Source organism: Arctopsyche grandis, chromosome 12 (assembly GCF_051622035.1).
Source record: "Arctopsyche grandis isolate Sample6627 chromosome 12, ASM5162203v2, whole genome shotgun sequence".
Taxonomy (NCBI): domain Eukaryota; kingdom Metazoa; phylum Arthropoda; class Insecta; order Trichoptera; family Hydropsychidae; genus Arctopsyche; species Arctopsyche grandis.
The window spans coordinates 25,523,970-25,544,795 of record NC_135366.1 but is presented as its reverse complement, the minus strand read 5'-3'; the positions used below and the strand labels follow the sequence as shown (position 1 = coordinate 25,544,795).

The 20,826-nt window shown below is 33.5% G+C and overlaps 1 protein-coding gene across 1 annotated transcript in view; it reads right to left on the bottom strand.

The window, feature by feature from the left end:
• Nucleotides 1-20,826, bottom strand: part of LOC143920364 (uncharacterized) — a 144,678-nt gene that overhangs the window by 92,221 nt on the left and 31,631 nt on the right. The window contains exon 2 of the mRNA XM_077443236.1: nucleotides 16,325-16,938. Within this exon, the coding sequence (XP_077299362.1) occupies nucleotides 16,325-16,773 (449 nt within the window). The 5' untranslated portion in view covers nucleotides 16,774-16,938. The remainder of the gene's footprint in view (nucleotides 1-16,324; nucleotides 16,939-20,826) is intronic.

The window sequence follows — 20,826 nt, the reverse complement described above, 5'->3', positions numbered from 1 at the left end:
GTTTGGCTGCTTTTTCAACGAAACAAAGACAAAAGATTCAATGAAACAAAGCAGACAGGTTTTTTCTCACAAAATCTCTCGTAGCATTTCTAGCTTAGAGATGCCATAATTGTCAAGATGTCAACCGGGACATTTTAGAATTGAATCCATGGTTAGCATGTAATACTTTCAATTGTGTGGTCACGGGTTCTATCTCTGGCTTTATACTGCTGGCCAGACCTTGGATATGTGACTCAAAGGTGAATCGTTTACTGTCAAATATTACCAATTTATCTGATTTCATTTAAACGGTTCCAACAAATTGGCAAACCTCTCCTATTTCTCGCAGAAATCCTCTTGACAGCGTTTAGAGCATATTGAATTTTGCTGCAAATTTGTCCATATATGTACAATTTATAATTGTTAATATTATAATACATACATATATACTAACTTGAACTACTTACCTACTTTCACAAGTATTCTATCGCATACTTAGGGTATAAACAAACAACAGTATTTTTTAATAGTCTTGCAAATGTATTATGTATGTATAAAATAATTTATAATACACCCATATATATACTAACTTGAAAAAACTACATCCCATAAATAATACTCCGTTTGTTACAGACATTACTAACAAACTAAGCAGTAGATTCTATGATAGAATCACTAATAACCATACTAACACACTTGTGAAGAGTCTTGGCGATTACAACAAAATGTCTATACCCTTCTGGTATAAACACAGATTACCTAAACACAATCTGCTTTAGGTCATCGACTTTAAATAGTCTTCAATTAATATTATGTATTAGATGTATTATGAGACTTTATAAGAATTGTAAATAGGTTTTTGAACTAATTTTCCTATTATGCTGTACATTAGCATTAGAATAATATAATACTATAATTACTAACAAAATTAAATTAAAATTTTAATATAGAAAATGATCAGTAGATTAGTAGCTATTAAAATAGATATAAGATGTATTGTGAACATAATTTAGTAGTAATAAAAAGCATTTAAAAACAAAAAAGATTTCGTGAGAGAAATGTGTAGGGAAAGCCAGTTTTACAGGAATCGTTTCAATGAATCTATATTTGTAATTGGCCTTAAATAATAATACTGAATGTACAATGTTTGACCATAGATAACTTCAAATTCTGAGTCACTGATGAACTTAAACAACTTTTGATGGACTTAAGTTTACTGAAAGATATTTCAACCGATGTGGCGGCTACTGGAAAAAATCTAAATACTTTCTTCATTCTTTTATTATTTGCCGTCAAATTTAATCTATCAATTAATAAAAAAACTTCTTAATGGTCAATTTTTTCAAAGCTTCCATTCCAAAGGGGCAGCGATATCTTTGCATTTAATATTTCACTTAAAATTTCATGAATGTGTCGCATTCATTTAAAATTTGTATATAAAATTCAAATTTGTAATGATGATTTTGGCGCCACTAGATTTTGTATACGATTAAGTAATTGCATGTTGCACTGTGAAAAAAGATCACACTTGCATTCGCACTTTGAAACCTTCATTCTCACATTTACTTTATTTTCTTCAGTAGTTTTTAACTAACTAACTACATAGCTTGGTAAAATACCGTGACAGCCGACTCCTAGACCGGAACACGGGGACACAGATCTATAAGCCGGGACATGTCCCAGTCTACCGGGACTTATGGCAGCCCTACTCTATGTAGCTACGACAAATACGTAGTAGGAGACTTTACAAGAGACTTATCTGCAGATAAATCTCACCATTAGTGCAAAACCTTTGACCTTAGACTAATTTACGATACTTTTAGCAATTAGAGACGCTACAAAAGATCTCGCGAGGGACAAATCTCGCAACTCCATTTCTGAGAGTATTTTGTTGAACAAAAATTATTATATCAAATGCAACTTTTAGATTAAAACTTCGTCGTTGTACATTACACGAATAAATAATATTAATTTATAAAAATAAAAACCTTTCACATCAAAAATTTAACAAACCGGTGACATACCCAATACCATCATGAAGTATCATGCAAACTAGTCGGGTTAATCAAGCGAACATTCACATTTAAATACAGAAATAGTTCGCGTGGGTAGTTAATTACACTACAATATTGACAACTCGGATAAGATAGCTCAGTTAACGATACAATGATTGACGTATTGAGTTTCAATCTGTCACTCATATTCGCGACAGCAAAAAACATTGCATACAAATTCAAATTAATAATCTACAATACCCACTTGTGCCAGGTTTCATTGCCGTATAATGCGATTTCAAACGAGCTTAATGCGAATTTGAATCACGATTGCGATAAGATATACATACATATATACATTATATATTTTTGATATATAAAAAATACACTCACTTTACAGATTCGCCCCAGCGTTAGTATCTCGATTGTGATAAGTTTCGAAAGCCGAACAATACTCGTTTGCGGGACGGACTTGAATGTGAAAATTCGCTCGTTGCAATTCCACAGACGTGCTCAGATAAGCGCTTGCATGAAATTGCACTTTTACGAATGGAAAAGGATCTAAAAAATATATATTTCACTGAAAAAATATTCAAAATTTGTCTAAAAAAAACACACGAATCATAGCATCTGATACTCGTCCTTTCTACTGTGCATTTTAAAAACATTTATTTTAATTATATAATGGATTTTATACACCAAGATAGTCGCTGACGTTTCCTTTCGTTGACTTGGATTTGTCTTGAGATATGCTAGATTATTCTCCAATCATTTGTCTTCTCGCTTACTTTTCAACTCGCTGGTGAGAAGTAAGCTAGAGTATAATGCGATCCTGTGGAACCCGCATAAAGCAAACTACTCTCTGATGATTGAGAAAGTGCAAAAAGCATTTCTTCGTTTCCTATATAGGAAAGAATATGGGTATTACCCATTTATCTTCCTGACTCCTTTCTTTTTGGCCTTGCTTGGGTATAATTCCCTTGAACTTCGGAGACACTTCTCATTAATTCGTTTTGTTCTCCAGCTACTACGTGGTAATACGTTATGCCCGTTGTTGCTGGAACAGTTGGGTCTTTATGTCCCTTATAATTATGTACTTGGTAGACATCATCATTTGATGGTTGTACCTCCTGCTCGTACAGTTCTGTTTCGAATGGCTGAGTCTGAATGTGATATTTTCCACATTAGTGAGCGTAAATTGTCGGATATTATTCTAACCTATTTGTCTGGTAGTCTGCGCTCATCGTTGCTTTCATGATTGATTGTGATTAATGAGTGGAATTTTGATTTACTCTCTTCCATTTGGACTTCACAGAGATAGTTTATATTTGCGGTTGGTTTTTATTCATTGGAACTAGCTGTAGGTGCAAGACATTCCTTATGTTATATTTTATATTTGATATGCTTACGTGAACTGCTATTATTAATTGCTACTTTTTTATGATTATGTATAAATGTTTTTTTTTCTTTTATAAGATATTCCCTTCTTTGTTGTTTTTTATTATCCGCTATTATATAGCTTATTATTTTTATGATTGTGTTAAATGTGTTGTTTGTATATATGTTTTGTTTTTGTCATGTTTAATTTCTTTAGTTATTATTTTGTTTCTTTTTGTTATATTTTTGACCATTGTGGCGAATTAGGAATTCCTGTAATGGTGCAATGGTCCAAACTTTAAATAAATAAATACATATACTCCTTACTCCAGTTTGCAATAATTTTATTACGTGCAGGGTTATAAAGATATCATACGCTGAAAAATCCCTAAAGATGTCCGAGCCAAATCCTTTAACAACGTCAAGTCCATTGATCATACTTTGTGTATGAAAGTACACAAACGCTAAACTCACTACACGGTTTCTTTCCTTTGTTCGCAAACTATAAAATATTATTCGTTTGATAATCCAATTTATCGTCTAGAAAAAAACAACCGTTGGTGTTCAAAATCACTCAGGTCAGATTGAAAATGATCTAACATTTTCTCGTACGCGAAAAAGAAGACTTGAATGTAACGGATAATTAAACTGAAATATGTTTATAGAGCGTTTCCTTTACCGGGAAAACCCCGGGAAAACTTGGCCCATAAAGTGCATTATCTTTCAAAAAATAACAGTTTGTGTACGGGAAACGACGTTGCAGTATTTGGCCATTGTTGACTACGTGAACGGATAATTAAAGGATTATATAAAATAAAATAATATATAGCATTTATTTATTAGAATACAAAACATTTTCTTCCAAGTATAATATATCTCTTAAAGTTATATTTTTTAATGCTTCTAGTATGTGTTTTTTATACAAGTATACATACATCCATTTTATTAACACATCTATTATCAAAGTTTTATTCAAAGCAAATTACAACAGATTTAAGAAGCATTTTTAAATATCAACAAATTATGAGATGCTGGAAACTCTAATTTGGCGATAAATAGGACAGGATTGTCAATTAATTGGAACAGTTTCCAATGAAATCAGATAAATTGACTCCGAAAGGAAACTACCGACTTTGGAGTCACATATTCAAGGTCTGGCCAGCAGCATAAAGCCATGGATAGAACCCGTGACCACACAATCCAAAGCATTAAACGCTTACCATTGATCTATGTTAATGGTTTTATTACCTATATTTTCATATTGATGTATATATGTACATATATTGTAAAACTTCTAAGATATGTAAGTAATAAAATACAACGCTAGCTATTATTCAGAAGAATTATTCTGATGCAGGAAAAGGTATTTTGATAGAACTTCTTCAAAATTGAACGAAAAGCCGAAAAATTTAATTGCATTGCAAACTTTCTCATTGAAAAATGAATGAAAATTATTATGATGTATTAGTTTATCAAAATAACCAACTTCACAAAACAGGTATTGTAACGCGCAAAACATTAAATATATTAACTAAATCTATCTTCTATCCCTTCTATATAAAACATTGAGTAAGCTTATTCGCTGTGTAAATCTACAGTCGATAATTAAGAATCAGTGATTCTCTCTTATACCCCCACATACATATATACAATCGTAGAAAAATATTTATTTTTACGTAGCTTTCACTTAACCGAATAACGCCTGGTAATTCAGCCGGTTTACTATATGTACATATGTATATAAAAAAATGCTGATTTTTACTTTATTTTTATTCACCTGCTATATAAATCTACAGTTTTTAATTTGAAACTGGCATCTCATGTTACTTTGAATTATACTGTACTGTAAAGTACTTTACAGAAATACATATATACTTTTTCAAAAATATACCCAGAATCAGCGACAGAGAAAAGATTTTATTTTATTTTAACTATCACCAGAGCAACGCTGAACAATTCAGCTGGTATCGTTTATACTCAAATAAATACTCAAATACATAACACCACTTTAAGGTTCGTACAAAGTACGTTCAAAGTCAAAAGTTTAACAAACATAATATTTATAATACGAATATCAAAGATCAAAGATTTTCCCCGGAAAATGTTAGCTCAAATTGTAATTAAAAAAAAAGAAATGTCAATAAAGCGAAACGCAAACAATTCAAAACGTGATTAATTGGCATGACGGCAATAAATTTTCCCTCAAGTGGAAAATATTTTCACATCGACAAAGACTGATCTATTTTCGCATTCGTAGACGCTACAATGAATCAACGTTGCGCCGAGATAATTCAACCCGTCAACGTCCGTACAATTTTACACTTGGACCGCAATTCGAGTGTTTGAAAAGGCTCCAAAACCCAAAGACTCTTGAGAGTAGATGGCTTTGGGGTGGTCGAATGTACCAAACTGGGACAACTAACCCATTCAGCGCTCTTGACCCCAAGCGACACGACGAACGCACACAGATAAGCTATTTGCGAAAAGGAAAATCTGCCGGGTGAATTTTCCGCGCTATTGGGCCGTCGCTTAAGTTCGGCGAATTTTCCAACGGGTCGCTAAAAGAAAAATACCCCTAAGACAAGATCACCGAGATTTATCTGTGTAAAGTCCACTGCTATATACATATATATTTATACATTTATTATTGTAATTTGTATATGCGTTATTGATTGCAAAAGACCTTGTCCCGGATTGTGTCTAAATCAATAAAATATAGTTTATTTTCATTGATGATATTATGTTTATTTGCACGGCTAACATACGTTGCATATGATACGGTTGAATGCATTGACATTGAATTTGTACGATGTAAATAAACATATATCATAATTGAATAGACATATTACATGGACGTAATATTTAATACATAATAAAGAAATGGTACGTTAATACTCCGTTTTTTTTTATTTAAATTTAGACGTAGTTTTATCTAATGGACTTAACCCTTATAAGAATATTTTTTAATGTTCAAAATTTTGCAAATCTTTTCTGCAAATATATGTATGTATGTACATACCAGTGGCGTACGGTGACTTTTCAACTAGAAGACGTGTCCAAAACACGATCAGTTTATTTTTTTAAATTTTATTTTATTCTTCCAAACATTGTCATGCTTATATTTACTAAAATGTCTTTGATATGTTTTCGTTTTTGAATGAATATTCAATATTGGTGTGGGTTTTGGGCTCTTAGCAATAATCTCTTTTTTATTATATGGTAGAGAAGCAAATGACCTTTTTAGTACATTTTTAATTAAACAATTGCGGTTATTATTAACAACGGAGATAAATCCACTTGCATTGTTACTTTGGCTATTTATATTTAAGGCCATCATTAATAATAATTTAGGACGTAATAAATTACAATAAAATAATAAAACTTACGAAATATCAATCAACAAATCAAGCGAAAGTCCATACATAAAAAACGAAACAAGCCCATACATACGCAAAAGGAGATTTTGCTTCCAGAGCAAGTGTTGCGCGAGCGAGACGACTGATCGCATACGCAAGAGTACAACTCATGCGCATACGCAAGAGTGACAGCTCACTTGTGCGCATGCGCAAAAGATTTGTAGAGAACTTCAGCATCCATGGTAATACAAGCTTGATGGGAAACAAGCACCAGTCGCGCAGACGGCTACGGCCTTTCAACGGAGATGCTCGTTTTTGTCAATTTTGGATCAGACAAAAGATCGTATATATTATAATCACGTAATCAACAAATAAATGACAGAGAAATAAAACTAAGAAATTCATAAATTTTTGATGTAATTTTTAAGAGATGCGCAGCATCCACAGCATCCATGGACGGAACGGTACGGCACGCCACTGGTACATATGTACTTCTTGCCCTTCCTTAAGATTAATACAGTTAAAGATGCTAAAAAATTGTTCATAATATTAAAGTCAATTAAAAACAACTATGGCCATACTATTAGTAAACTTCTATAGACATGATTCGAAGCTTTAGTTTGATACTTACTTACAATATATAATATTTCAATCTGAATAAAATTTCAATATCAATACCATGAAATACAAACGGCGCTGTTGAATATCCATAATGTATAAATCAATATTCAAATGATTCCAAAACTTTTTAGCCATCGTGCACTTATATTGCGTCCCTTCCACAACTTTTTCCTAAATAAATATTTTCCCGAAGCGAGAGTTCCACAAACATGTTCCCGGGTTATTGCCGATACGATATATTGAAACGTTTGTGGACATACACGAACGGAATATCAAACAAAAATACAAACACACATTCACATTAGGAAAGCGACTTAATAACGAATTCGACATGCTAATTTTTAATCGAATTTTTTATACGCACATAAAAGAAAAATCAGCCAAATAATATTATTTCAGCATCCGAAGCGTACCCACAAAAGATTCGATCAAATCCCCGACGTCGTTTTGACAACAAATTCATAAATTTTCAAATATAAAATCGAAGCGCCATTTACAATATAATATTATCTTATATTGGAGTACGAAACGGTACTTGTGTTTTATTTTCGACAGCACGTGAAATGTTTCTATTTATAAAAACCTTTTTTTTTTTCATTTTTATCTCTTTCGCGAGACATTTTCCATGCCGATTGAAAAATTGAATAAAGGAAAAATGTGTATTTTCCATTGAATTTGCATTTAGTGTTATTTCGTCAGTGTCGTTATTGTAAGCGCGCAAGTGTATCGAATTGCGACCGCAACTTGGAATACATTGGACGCTAATGTTACCATTTTGGGTCATTTGTACCCCTTTTGCTAAACATGCAGATCGCTTAGAGTAAAAATGAACCAATTCTCACTGAAGAAGAGAACGTATAATATACCGCAAATCTTTAAAAGCAACCGCATGAAATTTATGTAGACCGACTAAAAGAGACTTGCTAAATAATTGATACTTTTATAAAGAGTAAAACTAGTACTATGTACAGTCTAGCAAAAATAAGGCTTTTAAAAATATTTTCTAGAGTAAAAATGAACCAAATCCATTACAGGATATACCGCAAATATAATATATAAAAGCGATCGTATGAACTTTTTATAGACCGACTAAAAGGCGCTTACTGAATAATTAATTTAATACTTTTCTAAAGAGCAAAACTAGTACTATGTACATAATAGCAAAATTAAGTCTTTTAAAAGTAATTTTTACAATTAAAATGAACCAAGTCCACTGTAGAATATTCCGCAAATATTTAAAAACGACAGTGTGTGAACTTAATATAGACTGACTAAAAGGGGCTTACTGAATAATTAATTTGATACTGTTTTAAAGAGTGTAACTAGTACTATGCACATTCTAGCAAAAAAAGGCTTTTAAAAGTTATTTTTAGAATGAAAATGAACCAAATTCACTATAGAATATTCCGCAAAAACGACCGTGTGAACTTTATATAGACAGACTAAAAGGGGCTTACTGAATAATTGATACTTTTATTAAGAGGGCTGTACACCCGAAACCTTAATTTTGTTACCGTTCCTTTCTTCGATAAATATATTGAGTGTATTATTTTTATTTTTATTTTTATTTTACATATATACCAGGAAGGCCTTACAGGAAAATCCCAATGCGCCTTCCTGGCCAATTACAAATACAAATGCAGCATTTTTTTTATTATAAGTCGTTGAATTGCGAAACACTGAAAAAACTCGCAAATTAACGAGACATCTATGAATTGTACATAAATTTTTATTGTACATCCATCAAATTTCAAATAGTGGTGACATAGTAGGTAGGAAGGATTTTTAGCCAATTTTTTTTCCGGGAACCGTTTCAACAATGAAATCAGAGAAAATTGGCAAACTCTGATAGGAAACGATCAACCTGGAGTCACAAATCCAGGTCTGACCAACAGCATACTCTGAAAAATTCATTTTCATTCGGGGATAGAACCCGGCACCTTCTTGACGGTAAGCAGAAGCTTAACGTCCGAGCTATGCTGCTGGCTGCTGGCTGCTGGTATGTATATATTGAGTGAATGCGACAATATATATCAATATATATATATATATATATATATATATATATATATATATATATATATATATATATATATATATATATATATATATATATATATATATATATATATATATATTGAGTGAATGCGACAGTTGCGCTTCGACCAGATAAAACGTATTTTAAATTGACAAAATCGAGGTTTCGTATTCTCCTATTTTCTCCTCCAAAACTGGACCAATTTTTAAAAAAATTTCATCGTCGGTATGAGAAAGATACTTTCTGTGCATCTATCGGCGTATTTTTTTTAAAATCGACCGTTAAATAAGCACGCTGGACTCGTTTCGTGGGTGTAAAAAAGAGGCGATTTTATAGATGTTTGGCGGCTCCTAGCTCATATAAAAAATAATTAATCAAAAAAATAAAACAATAGATGCACCCCAATGGTGGATATCCATAGCATATTAAAAAATAATTTCTCTAGTGCCATAATTGAGGAAGGGAGAAGTATAGTACGTTTGTATGGACAAGGCGCTGCTGTCCAGCCCTCTTAAGAGTAAAACTAGTAGATTCTAGCAAAAATAAGGCTTTTAAAAGTAAGAGTAAAAAATGAACCAAATCCAATAAAGAAGAATACATAGGTTTAATACACAGCAAATCCGTACAAATATACAAATCAAACAGAACAATACAAATCTTGATTGAAAAATTTAACCCGAAATTGTAATAAAAGTAAATATTAAAATCCACGTATACATATTTACTGTTAAAATTCGTTTTTCTTCATTTTATTCCTATGCTACAATATATATATATATATATATATATATATATATATATATATATATATATATATATATATATATATATATATATATATATATATATATATATATATATATATATATATATATATATATATATATATATATATATATATATATATATATATATATATATATATATATATAATATGTATAGATATATTTACGTACATTGAATCTTTCACAATCCGTTTTACCCTTTTCCCTTCAATTGAAAAACGACGACATACATACATATATAAACATCGAAATAGTGATAACTTTGAATTTGTCGAAAATAGTTACCTCTTTTTATTATGATAAATGCCACACCATCGGCAATACATTCTACAATTTACAAATACATAATCTAAATCTACATATACGTATATGTAGATCTAAAATTCCATACAACTCATAAATAAGACTTACATACCTACCAGATAATCAAACAACACATCTGAACAATCTTATCTACAATTTGCAACACACGTACATATGTACATACATACGTATCCTTCATACCAACTGACCGAGCAGCATACAAATACACATCCAAGAAACACGTCTAAATTGAGTCATAGAAATTTTCCAAGAATTGAAAAAGATTCGGAAACACTGAATTACCACATTGTCTTGTGTCCGAAGGTGGTAACCACGACCTGGATTAGGTTTTCGTCCGTCATTCGAGTCAGTCGTCACAACCGGTCTAACGTCATCGGCCTCCATTTTATGCTTATTACTAGAGCCGGCTACCGTCAATTATATTGTGTATATATTGCACTGCTGTAAAAACACACCGATTAGCCAAACACGACTAACTAACTATTCGACAGTAAAATTACCAGGGCCGAAGTGGGTTCGACAGCTGTGTTTGAACGTAGAACTACATATGTACGTGCGACCTAGTTCAGGATCTCTCGCAGGATTGAGAATTCCAAAGTTGCTGTTTTACAAAGATTGATACATGAACACATTGTCTTCTACTGGATATCTCGCAGTTCAAATATTTTGACGAAAAATAACATGGTTACGTCATAACAGGTAATTTTGGCCTCCTTAAATTTCATAAAATTCTTGAATTTTTTTGCAAATTAAAGATATATATTCAAGGAAGCTCTCTACAACATGAAAAAAATTACGGTTTTTTTGAAAATAACGCTTCCGCCATACAAACACCCGTTAAGAGGGCTGTACACCAGCGCCTTGTCCATACAAACGTATTACACTTCTCCCTTCCTCAAGTATGGCACTAGAGAAATTATTTTTTAATATGCTATGGTTATCCACCATATTTTTTTGATTAGTTATTTTTTATAGGAGCTAGGAGCCGCCAAACATCTATAAAATCGCCTCTTTTTTACACCTACGAAAAGAGTCCAGCGTGCTTATTTAACGGTCGATTTAAAAAAAAATACGCTCATAGTTGCACAGAAAATATCTTTCTTATACCGATGATGATTTTTTTTTAAAAATTGGTCCAGTTTCAGAGGAGAAAACTGGAGAATACGAAACCTCGATTTTGTCGATTTAAAATACGTATTATCTAGTCGAAGCGTAACTGTCGCATTCACTCAATATATATATATATATATATATATATATATATATATATATATATATATATATATATATATATATATATATATATATATATATATATATATATATATATATATTGATATATATTGTCGCATTCATTCAATATATACATTCACTCAATATACATATATATCGAAGAAAGGAACGGCAACAAAATTAAGGTTTCAGGTGTACAGCCCTCTTAAGAGCGTGGCGAGCTTTGTATGGGTACTTTTAAGCGAAACAACGACTTTGAATTCTCCTTAATCAGTCAAAACTTTTCATAATCGAACGAAATAAAGTTCAATAAGTGAATATTAAGCGTTTATCTTTGTTTTCTAAAGTGAAAAAAATCTAAATTCTTCTCAGAACTTTCAGCGTAAGTTCTCAGAACTTACAGCACGAGACCGTGGGACTGTGTATCTGGTACGTGACTATAACAATAGGTAAACAAACGTGTCGATGAAGATGCACTGAGCGACCTGCCCTTTATAAGCAGGTACTTAGGCCATACCAAGGCATTCTGGACGGAGCACTGGCAGTGCTTGGATCTCTTTAATCACCCAATAAATGCAGTGAAGCGACTTTGGCCTTTTATTTGGATCCTCCACCCACCCCTACGCAACAGTATTATAGAATAGTCAACAGAATTGTACGCACGAACAATGGATGGCTTTCAAAGACGTGGAAGACACAAAAAGTGAACAAGACGATCCAGGAAAACTACCATTCTTTGTAAGAGGAGCAAAGGTAGTAGACGACAAATCACAGGTGGTCCCGAAAGTACGACACGTCATATCCCGTGTCGGCGTTTTGCTCCCCCGAAGCAAATTATCGTCGAAACGGCGCCTTTACGATAACGGCGCCCGGCGTCGCCCGAGTCGTTGTCGTCGACCTTTTTTTCCTAACGACTGACAACTTTATTGGCGGGTTTTTCAATGCCCTCTGGGGGCCCGTCTCGTAAAGACTCTACGATATCGCCTACGAATTTAACGTATCGGTCATGCGCGCTCAACCTTTTCCAAGGCGACGTCCGCGCAGAGATTTTCTGCAAGCTTTGCTCGAAATCTAACTATACATACATATGTATGTATATACACACATATTTAACTACAATTCTATGGGATAATATTTTTGGCACGGCTGTGAAATAAATTAAACGACAAATGTCAAATCGACATTTGATGTCAAATTAACATCTCTAAAATAGCTCGCACGACAGAATCGGCGTTCGCCCGGCAAATCAAATGTCAAACGGGCAGCCAGTAACAAAAATAAAATTTGAAGTTTCATTGAAATCATAACCAGTCACATTTTCACTGGGTAATCGTAATATCTTAACGGCCAACACTCATTTATTATATTTAAGGGTTATGTTAGGTTAAGTTAGGGTTGGCCATATTAATTTAAGATTAGGTTGTTAGTATTTATTTTTGTTACTGGCAACCCATTTGACGTTTGATTTGCCGGGCGAAAGCCGAATCTGTTGTGCGAGCTATTTGAGAGGGGCATTATTCTTTTTATTCGCCAGGCCGATAAATGGTACCCTTATTTTATTATAGAGCCGTCACAGAAATTAAACTAGATAAAATCAAAAACTACAGTGTCCTCCAAGGCGACACTGTAAAATTACTATAGTCTAAATTTAGTTTGAAATGAATAAATTCCATATTCAAAAAAACATGAACCTCTTAAGAAATACGAAATAAAGCATGTCGAAAATGGAACTTAAAACAATTTGATTGATTAACAATTCAATAAATTAAAAAGTCAACGCTTTGTAATAATACTATATAATAGGAAAATTTATTGCGCAAAGATAAAATAGCAAAAAACAGCATATTTACACAAGTCTAAACCTCCTTAACGATGCTTAATGAGCCGCCATTTATCATTGTGGGTCGGAAAAACGGAAAAGCATTCCTTTCATACATACATACATACATATAAAGTACTATACATAAAAAAAATTATATCATATTAAACAAATAAATTATCATTCTTTCTACAGAATTGCCCGGCCATAAATCAAACTTGAACAGTCAAATTTTTATTTAACGACCCGACAATTATGCCCATACATACATATGTACATACATAAATATGGGCAAAAATTTTAAGATCGAATCCCACATCGCCGAGAAGAGCGGAACTAAAGTTTGAGAAGTTATTGCATCATTAAACGTACGAAATTGAATACGCTTTAGCTAACCCTTCGCCGGTTAAATAAATTATGAACGACACGAGTGAAACGAAAAGGACGCGGTGGGATAATCCATAATCGTAATTCACGAGGCAAATTACTCGTATAAAGATTATGCGAACAATTAAATCATCATTTTCATCGTCATTCACGTTTAATTGTTGACATTTTATCGATATAAATATGCAGTATGAATCAAATTAAAATCGAGACCAATCTATATATAATATGAGATTCAACACAAGTCTATTTGAATGAGAGGAATGATTGGTAATTTTTTTACTAACCTCTTCTTAGTTCAGAATCGATTTTGTCGTCTGACGAAGTTTGGGTCCGATCGTTTTCAAACTTTGCCATTTTGCTCGGTTTGGCCATCAATATAAGTGGAAATGACGTCCGCCATTACCACGGTGAAAAATAATCGTAATAGACACGTTTGAAAATACTGCATCTTCGTTCACGGTGACGTCTATCGTCCACACTGCCCCATTTGTCCACACTGTTCTGATCGTTTTTTCCCTTTTCACCCCCTCCACCCTCTTGCAATGGAAGATTGAGCACTTTGCCATACCCATGATCAAAGTTTACGGAGAGAATTGGTGATTTCTTAATTAGGGTTTTTATATATTGTCTTAATTTTATAAACAAAATATAGAAGATGTTAGTTTTTAAAAAACATTTTTTTAGTGATACAGTTTGATTGACGATTTTTGTTGACGGTTTTAACTTTTTTTATTGTTCTTTTCTTTTTTTGTAAGAATGGTGTAACACTCTGGGGCAACCTGTGAGGTTATATTGGTCATATTATTGTTATTATTATTATAAAAATAATAATAGTATGTATATTTCGTAGCACGTATCGTAGCATCTCTAACTACGACAAATTTCGAAGCCAGAAACCCTACGAGATAAATCTCTCCGCGAATACCCAACTTTAGAATTAATGAGATTATGCTTTCTTGAAATGAAAACACTTTATTAGATTTGCAATACTTAAATATACATACATAAAGTTGAAAATAGAATTTACACCGCGCAGTATCCCAAAACTTGGTACACAAGTCCTATCTGCATCACACACACACACACACACACTTGAATCTCTTATGTCAAAATTAGGGCACACGTACACGTGGGTGTCCTAATTTGGACGCAGCTTTACATTTCACCTGCCAAACGAAGCAGTGTGGTGAAAATAAGATCACAACGACTTTTTTCCCATAAAACAACCAGCAACATACCTCAGTAGTTAGCGTATAATACTTACAACATAGAGATCACCGGTTTGATCACTAATCCAGTGTTGCTGGCACAACTATTTATACAAATGTGTCTCCAGGTCGATCGTTTCCTATAAAAGTTTACCAATTTATCTGATTCTATTGTTGAAATGGTTCCCAACAAATTGGTCACCTAACCTTAAGGAATCTAAATATAAACATACTAGTAATAAACCCGATAAAAATTCCATCGGGTTTATTATAAGTAAAAACTACCTATGTACTTACTTACTTACATACAAACAATATAAAACGGCAATAGAAAAATTAATTTATTAATTAAATTAGATGGCGCTGAATGCTCGAGGCACTATTTTCCAAGAGGAAATCGATAGCAAACAATATACATATATATTAAATATAGATATTGTATGCCATTAATCACCTTATGTACATTGTGTACATTTCAAAACACAGGATTTTTATGCGGATCTTTCTTATGCGTTTTGAATAGGGATCTCAAATCTGTGTATTCGAATATTTTTTAAACAATTTTTTTTATTTCAATCAACAGCAAATTTGATTCTATTTGATATACCAGAATAGGATTCTCTTAAAATTTTAATAATATCTTTACCATTCTAAAATTTAATTTAATGCTGCTGATTCGATATTGGGATATTTGATAACCCTAGTTTTAAAGTTGTGTGGTTTATATTTAATGCAAATTCTCAAAAATAAAAAATAAACAATTTCGGACATCATTACCGTGTGAAATCCGGTGTTTCCCGCGATTTGTCGTTAGGCGACGTTGTCATGTGTAGCAAGTAGTAAGCCCAACTGGCCTTGTTTTGTGCAAACTTGGGCCGTGGCCAGTACAATGGTGCCCAAACGAGGCTATATTGAGCGTTCCTGAACGGTAACCTCCCCCTTTTGCAAACTTTTATAACCAGCACATTTTAACGCATCCCTACTTTTTCTTAAAAATTATGAAACGCATCCCTACATACGTTTTGCAAAATACTACGTAAAATCCGACAGGAGACGGTTGATCTAAATTCAATGACCATCCACATGTTTCCAGTATCGAAAAAATCGAATTAATTTCTCGATTTTGGTCCATAATTGAACCCACGACCTCTCTGTTGGTAAAACATTGCTTAAAATTAATTTAAAAAATATCAAACTCACATTTTTTTGAGGGTCGAATGCAGATTGGAGGGCACCTGCACGAACCCGGCCGCCTTGCAAGTGAGCTCGCTGCCGTCTGGACTGCACTTGCACTTGGACTCGAACCCGAAGCAGTACGTCCTACCTGCTCCGAACTCCTCACCACGACTATCTTTGGTCACTTTCCTCATCTCGGAGGGCGGGGTGGCGCCCACCGTTTTCTCTTGAACTTTCTCGTGCGCAGACACCACCACATTGTCTCTGTCGAAACCGTTCTCGGCCACGCCATTCTCGTAATAGTCCCCGTCGTAGCCCGTGGTCGGCGTGGTCCTGACAATGGACAAGTCCTCGCAGGAGCACGACACCGAGAACCACAGCAGCAGCAGCAGGTATGCGAGAACCACCGGTGGTGTATCTCTGAACTTTCTGAAACGTGGTATGGCGAGTTTTGGACGCCCGGTAGGGCTCATACTGTACGCCGCGAGTCGCGTCTCTGTCTATGGCCGATGACTCAACCGGGCACAATCGGGATCATCGTTCACATCCCTTGCATGCAACATTTTTTTTTTGTTTTTATCTATTTCTAGCATTCACATCTTCTGGCTGAAGTTTGGGGAGCATTTTGCTGGCGTATCCTGAAAAGAAACAAGAATCGACTTATAAAAACAAAACAAATTACATATCCGATCGAAAGGTCCTATATACGACCCTTGAGGAGTTATGGACTTAAAATTTTATACCGATGTGTCATTCGTTATACCGATGTGACTCTATTAAAAATACAGAAAAAAAATCGATAGCATAGAAGGTATTGTATGACAATATAATAGGATACTATAAATAAAACATGTTCAAATTATATAAACGGAATAATAGGGCGACTATCTTGCACCTACATTCAGCACCAATATGTTATATAATATTACCGGAATATATGTATTGCAAAACAAGGTTTTCCATCGCTTTCACATATTATAAAAAAATCACCTCCACCCTTAAACACCATACGCTAAACATTCGTTGTATAAAATTATCCAGTGAAGCAATCGCCGTGATTATCACAATTAACAATTGAGTCAAAATAACGCACGAATAGAATATAATAATGCCTTAGAATACAACTTTAATTAAAACATGTAATATTATATGCAAAATATTTGGCCTTAAAAATATTTCACAAAGTCAAGAGCGCATAGTTTACGTTGAATTTCGCTCGAGCAAACCATGTCGCTTATAAAAGGCGTGTTGCCTATTTTTCTCCCAAATTACAGACAATCCTTCAGAACATAAATATAAAATACAAGCTGAATTGCCCGGCATTGCTCGAGCGGGAGAAATTTAAAAATATATACATATTAAATGGGAATCCAAAAACCATATATGGTCTTAAACTACTCAATGATTATATATTAAAACTAAAATATTCCGTCTATAATTAAACTCTTTTATGAATATGAATATGGCAAACGAAATTACTTGTCACTGAGAATTAGCCACGGTCTATTAGCCGAATATTGTCACGGTCTATTAGCCGAATGAACACTTGGTCGACCGACGTGTGGCCGAATGGAAACTAGACCATCGGACATTTGGCTGAATGAATTCGATTAATGACGTCGAGGTGATTTTGAATAATATATCTCTTTTATGTGAGATTTCATCACAAGCGGCCAAATATCCGATAGGCCAAACATCCGTTCGGCCAAATGTCCATCGGCCTAATGTCTGTTCGGCAAAAATTCCGCGTATACAGTAAATTAGCTTGCCATTGCTCAAGCAGATGAAACTCTAAAAAAAAAATTCTTCTAATTGTATTTATTTCATAGAACATGAACACAGATCGCTACAAAGTGACGAGTAATCAAATTGGCGAACTTCAAGGCGAATATCTTCAGATTAGCAAGAGAGGTAGAAAAGGCCAATTTTACAGGAATTTCAATGAAAATCAGAAAAATTGGAAAACTGATAAAAAACGATCCACCTGTAGTCACAAACCAAGATCTGGCCAGCAGCTAGACTCTAGTGGGATTCAAACACGTGACTACTCTGCTCGAAAGCATAATATGCTAACGACTAGTCCACGCCGCTAGTCAATATAATCATTCAATAAATTATCCATTATTTTTTACACGTTACTATTACACACAAATTATCCATAATAGTTTATTATATTTTATTTTCACATACATAGATATACATATGTATGTATACCAGGAAGGCTTGACAGGTAGACCCCAATGCGCCTTCCTAGACAATTAATTACAAAAATTGCAGTATTTTTATCACATAAATCACTGTAGATCGAGAGGCCGAAGAGCACAAAATATACAATTAATTAATCAACAGAGACATCTATGGATTTTGACTTGTACATATTTTTTTACATATTGTACATAAATCAAATTCAGATATTTTTAACAGCGTTTCAACAATGAAAATCAGATAAATTGGCAAACTCTGATAAGAAACAGTCGACTTGGAGTCGCAAATATCCAAGTCTAACCAGCAGTATTAAATACTAACACGGGATCGAACCCAGTAACCCCTCGGTTGCAAAAACATAAACGCAACCACCGAGTCAGAAGTATTTATCAAAATAAAGTAAAGTAAGAATGTTAGTAGTATGTTATGTAGATGAATTTAAATGGTTGGATATTAGAAATAGGTATGTATAAGCTAGATAAGAATTTATTACCCAAATATTTTAATAATCATATAGTTAGGAATGGAGATGTACAAAATTATAAAACTAGAAATAGGAATAAATTAATTATAGGTAGAGTTAAGAAAGGAAAAACTGCAGCAGGTGTTTTCCACAGAGGTGTTCAAATATACAATGCCTTCCTGAGAGCATTAGAGGTGCTTTAGAGGTAACATTGGTGCTTTCTTGAGGGGTGTTAATGGATACCTCTGTGGAAGATGACGTAATTATATATGTAAGTTTAATGAAATGCTATGTTTTGAATTACAATATTATATTATTTTGCGTTACTAATTATTGTTTTGTTAATTTTGTTAACTTTGTTATATTATAGTCGTTAGTTTTATTTTAAAATTGTCAACTGTGAAATGACTCATTAGCAATTTGCTATTTAATAATAAATAAATAAAATAATTGAATCACCTTATGTATGTGTATACTTTCCTACTTACAATTTAAGCCTTTATCACGTAATATATGTGGTATGTATGTAATGCAAACATATGTATCTATCCCTCGAAAACCCAATGAACTCCAAACGAATCGCTCTCAGTCGCGTATACGTTGATTCCCAAAACGTGTTCCCCCTCTGTTATTTATTATTAAACAACAATTAATCTTCCACCAGAGCAGTCCAATAAAGAGAGCACGATCTAATCAACCTGTCGGGCGAGTGCCGGCAAACTATCCGCGTCTATTTGGAAATAATTGAATTTTTCCGCTGATAGGGCACACAACATGTCCGATTTCGTGTCCGTTCCGAAGTACAATAAATATTTAAAAAAATCAAGACGGTTTTTAACGAGACGATGACGGCGGAAGTCACCCGGGCAGAAAGAAGAACATTATTATTAAACTTTCAACGCGAATCTTCGTAACAAATTGCTTTTACTTTCACCTCGTCGCGAACCATCGGGCGGGCGAGATCGTTGAAATGAAATTAAGAGGAAAATTCGCAAACTTTTATCAAAATTTACACAATTTCGTTTATGCACAGCATCGCTTCCATAATGAAATTAATAACAGCGCGCAACATTTTCCCAATATTACCGATTCGATGTACACGTAATCAATTATCAACGAGCGACGTACACGTACAGATTTTGAACATTGTTATTAGAAAGAAACTAATTATTAAACGTGTCCAAATATTAATCAACATACTATAGGTATATACATATCAGTAGCGTGCGGTGATTTTTGGATGCTGTCCAAAACACGATCAGTTTATTCTTCCAAACATTTTCATATTTATATTACTAAAATGTCTTTGGTGTTTTCGTTTTTGAATTAATATTCAAAATTTGTGTGGGTTTTGGGCTCTTAACAATAATCTCTTTTTCATTATATGGTAGAGAAGCAAATGTCCTTTTTAGTACATTTTTAATTAAGCGATTGCAATTATTATTAACAACGGCGATAAATCCACTTGCATTGTTACTTTGGCTATTTATATTTAGGGCCATAATAAATAATAATTTAGGACGTAATAAATTACAATAAAAGTAAATAACTTAAAAAAAAAGACGTAAAATACGAAATATCAATCAACGAATCAAGCGAAAGTCCATGGATAAAATGCGAATCAAGTCCATACATACGCAAAAAGAGATTTTGCTTCCAGAGCATGTGTCGCGCGAGCGAGACGACTGTAAAGTAGTCGCATGCATGCGCATACGCAAGAGTGACAGCTCACTTGTGCGCATGCGCAATAGATTTGTAGAGAACTTCAGCATCCATAGTAATACAAGCTTGATGGAAAACAAGCACCGCTCACGCAAACGGCTGCGGCCTTTCAACGGGGATGCTCGTTAATGTCAAT